At 38.7% G+C, this 3,855-nt stretch overlaps 1 protein-coding gene across 1 annotated transcript; it reads right to left on the bottom strand.

Moving 5' to 3' along the window:
• Window positions 1–2,111: 2,111 nt before the first annotated feature.
• Window positions 2,112–3,469, bottom strand: gjd2b (gap junction protein delta 2b). Its single transcript, XM_065263773.1, has 2 exons — window positions 3,332–3,469; window positions 2,112–2,990 (listed from the first exon to the last, which is right to left on the bottom strand). Exons 1-2 carry the CDS (start codon window positions 3,400–3,402, stop codon window positions 2,147–2,149), a joined length of 915 nt encoding a protein of 304 aa, XP_065119845.1. The 5' UTR covers window positions 3,403–3,469; the 3' UTR covers window positions 2,112–2,146.
• Window positions 3,470–3,855: the final 386 nt, after the last annotated feature.

Raw genomic sequence — 3,855 nt, 5'->3', positions numbered from 1 at the left:
TGGGTTATATGGTCAGATGAAACAAAAAAAATTATTTTGTATGATGAACTGAAGAGAAGAAGCACCAACATGGAGCTGGAATCTGAAGGATCTGGAGAGATTCTGCATAAAGGAATGATCTCTGATCTCTTGTCAGGTGTTCTCCAAACTCATCAGACATCAGGGCTGGACTGGGACAAAAATTCAGCCGTGGCATTTTGGCCCAAACTAAATACACTGCAAAAAATGATTTTCAAGAAAAAATGTTCTTAGTATTTTTGTCTTGTTTTCTGTAAAAATATCTAACAATTCTTAAATTAAGATGCTTTTTCTTGATGAACAAAATGACCCAAGAAAATAAGTCTAGTGATTTTGTGCATAAAACAAGCAAAATAATCTGCCAAAATGGGTAAGCAAAAAATCTTGAACATTTTGCTTAAACACTAAATATAAGACAAATTCATTGGCAGATTTTTTTGCATGTCTTATGCACAAATTAACTTACATTTAAAAATTTTGGTCTAAAAACTAGACTTATTTTCTCGGGTCATTTTGCTCATCAAGAAAGCATCTTCTTTTAAGAATTTTTAGATATTTTTACTGAAAACAAGACAAAAATCCTAAGAATTCACTACATTCACTAAACTAAACTTGTGTGATTAGTAATAGAGATTTTAAACATTATCTGTCAAGTGTGTTGTTATATACAATAAACATATATTTTTCTGTAAGCAGATCACCTGGATTTTTTGATTTTGCTTGAAGAGAAATGATACAGATAATCAACGAAAAAACTATGAATCAGATACACTTTCGTAGTGACAGAGCAAAGAGTGCAATTATTTTATTGCAGCTTTATCAACATAATCTTGTGTTTTTGACTCAGTTTTATCAAGGGGTTTCTATCTAAACTTTGTTTTTGAAAGCGTTCTGCTTACCGCAGGCACTACACTCACTCCTCCCTCGTCTCTCTCCCTCTCCTCACTGACACTTTGCGTGCTGGTGCTGCCAGTGCCACCACCGCCACCATCATCATCATCATCACCAGCGACGCGAATTGAAGGTCCTGCTGCCGCATTAAACATGTTATTTAAGCACATTTTGCAGCGTCTGCCTGAAGAGCCTGTTTCTTTTTGTCGCGCAGTTTTTCTGCGCCTCCCTTGCGTTTTTTCCCCATCTCTCTCTCTCTCTTTTGACAGGTGAACTGACCGACGATGCACGCTCGCTTGCACAGAGACCAAAGCGGTGATTGGGCCAGCTTAATGTCGTTTAAAAAAATAACCAATGGGCTGCTGCTTAAATGTCAGTGGGCCGGTCTGTCTAGAAAAAAAGACGCTAACTGGGCTGCTCAGACAAAAATAGTATGAGATGTATCGGCCCAAAAAGTACGTCGGCCCACCGGGAAACTGCCCGGTGTGCGAGATGGCCAGTCCGCCCTGTCAGACATTATAGGTAAAGACTCTGAGCTGTTCTCTTGGAAAAAGGAGGTTGCAAAACGAATTTAATAAAAGGGTGATTAATTGTGAGCAGTGTGTATTAGAGAAAAATATTTCTCTGATAATGAGATTTTACCCAATTTATTGGATTTTTGTAGATTTTTAAATTAAAGATCAAAAGTATTAACGATGCAGATTTATTTTCACAGCCTTCTTTGGTCAAATTTCCAAAGGGTATGAATAATTTTGAGCTCGACTGTACGTAAAAAAAAAAACAAGGTAACAAAATCATTATCTCATCTTTGCCAAAAGAGAGACATGATCTGTTCAATACGGTAAAATATACACGAACTGCGCTCCGCGGTGGGTAACTAGATAAGTTATCAGAGAATTTTAAGATTCATAATCAAATAGAACGAAATAACAAACCGTTATATAACAAAATAAAATAATACCTTCATGACAAGAGATGTTTTTTGGCTTCTTTAAATATGTATTTAGTGCAAAACCAACAAAAGAAAAAAAATATTAATACATTGGAAAAATCATTGCAGCAAATCTAAAAAGTTGTGTCAGTTTCCATTAATTTCTCTTTGTAAGTCCGTTTGTTCTGGTTGTCCATACAAATAAATACAATATATACAGCATATCCCAGCATTAAACAGCTGAGATGCACAAAATAGCATAGTGTAAGTTTCTATGTAGCCTAATCTAATAAAATAACGGGAGTTTCAGACATAGGCAGAATCACTTGACTGCGTCCGACCAAAGTTCGGCATAGTCATCCGCGATAAATCCTTGTTTCTGATTTCATATATGGACTTTCTCCGGGCCTGCACTCCCCTCACCGCTCTTTTAATTTTCCTCCAACCCAGGTGGTTAAGTTCCGCTAGGTTAAGCACCACGCAAATTCCACTGACAGCAAACATAAAGACGAGAAACACAGTCTTCTCCGTGGGTCTCGAAACGTAGCACTCGACGTCTTTGATACAAGGGTACCGATCACACTCGTACACCGCAGGCACGTTAAATCCGTATAAGAAATATTGACCCACCAAGAAGCCGATTTCCAGCGCGTTCCTGAAAACGACCTGGATTATGTAGAATCTTGAAATACCCTCCTGTCTTCTCAATTTAGATTTCGCAGTTCTCGTGGCTGAATTTGGGATCTCTTTTACTTCCAAACAGTCTGGCTCCGATTCTTTGGTAGAGTTTTCCGTGTTTTGAAGTACTCCGTTCACGATAGTGTTTTTTAACTTTTTGATACCTTCTCGTTTCACTGAATCTCGATCTTTATCTAGTGAGAGGTAGATTGTAGAATATCTCCGCTCCTTCTGTTTGGCGGATTGATGCACAGAGTATGTGATAAAGCAAAGACTTGGGGTACAGACCATGATGATCTGGAACACCCAATATCTGATATGAGATATAGGGAAGGCTTTGTCATAACACGCTTGATTACAGCCCGGCTGTAAGGTATTGCACACGAACATGGACTGCTCGTCGTCGTACACGGTCTCCCCAACTATCGCCACGATAAGAATCCGGAAGATCACCACCACTGTCAGTAAGATCCTAAACATAAATAAATAAAGATTTTAGTGTGTTTTCTTATGTTGACACAGCGGTTAACGATGTCTAAAAAGTGACTCTTTCAGATGCTAGATAAACGCGAGGAGCTGTCCAGTGCTGAAACTCTCTCCACGCGCTCCACGCTGTATACGCGCTTCGAGCATGTGTGCACAACTTTTATTTGAAAGTAAATATTTTAAATAGAATCACAATTTACTTCCCGTATTCTTTGTAATGAAAATATTAAGCTCCGATTGCTACACGGCTAATTTAAAGGCACACTGCACGATTTGTTATTTACCAAGCAATAAAAAACATAATTAATTTTTTCACTTTTTCCTCACCTCCCGATCATAGTAGAGTGCTGTTGGACAGCCGCCTCCAGGAGACGCTCGAGAATCGTCCATTCCCCCATGATTGTGCATTCGGAGAATATAACTGTGGACCGATCAAACTCAAATACCTACTGTTTTCTGTTTATCACTTTAAGCGCGACTGTAGTATCAGGCGAATGCATTGGCTAGTTTCCGTTGTCAAAATTGCTGTCCACGATTCGCTCTGGAGCTGGTGCTTGTCACGCGAGCAGGACGATAGATGAGCCTAAACTGGGAATAGCATAATGTTTGGCTCGTGTTAATCCCACTTTAAGTAGACTATCCCCTACCTTCCTTCCAAGCGTCACGCGCACAGGTTGTTGGGTAGAAATCTGAACAGCATGATTTCTCTCTTTCAGTATTCTCTGAATATGCCATAGCTGCATCAATTAATCGAAGATCAATAAACACAAATCGCTCGCGCCTGGGTTTAAAAGTGAAATTATAACAATAAACTTCGGTTTTAATATTAATTTATTTTGCAAAAATGTTTT

Source organism: Paramisgurnus dabryanus, chromosome 12 (genome assembly GCF_030506205.2).
Source record: "Paramisgurnus dabryanus chromosome 12, PD_genome_1.1, whole genome shotgun sequence".
NCBI classification, from domain to species: Eukaryota; Metazoa; Chordata; class Actinopteri; order Cypriniformes; family Cobitidae; genus Paramisgurnus; species Paramisgurnus dabryanus.
This window is presented reverse-complemented; position numbering and strand designations above follow the sequence as displayed.

Bases quoted from the DNA above. Each gene is read 5' to 3' on its own strand.
- gjd2b (XM_065263773.1), bottom strand. From the start codon at position 3,402: ATGGGGGAATGGACGATTCTCGAGCGTCTCCTGGAGGCGGCTGTCCAA. The intron at 2,991-3,331 runs GTGAGGAAAAAG...ATTTATGTTTAG, and splicing joins CACTCTACTATGATCGGGAG to GATCTTACTGACAGTGGTGG.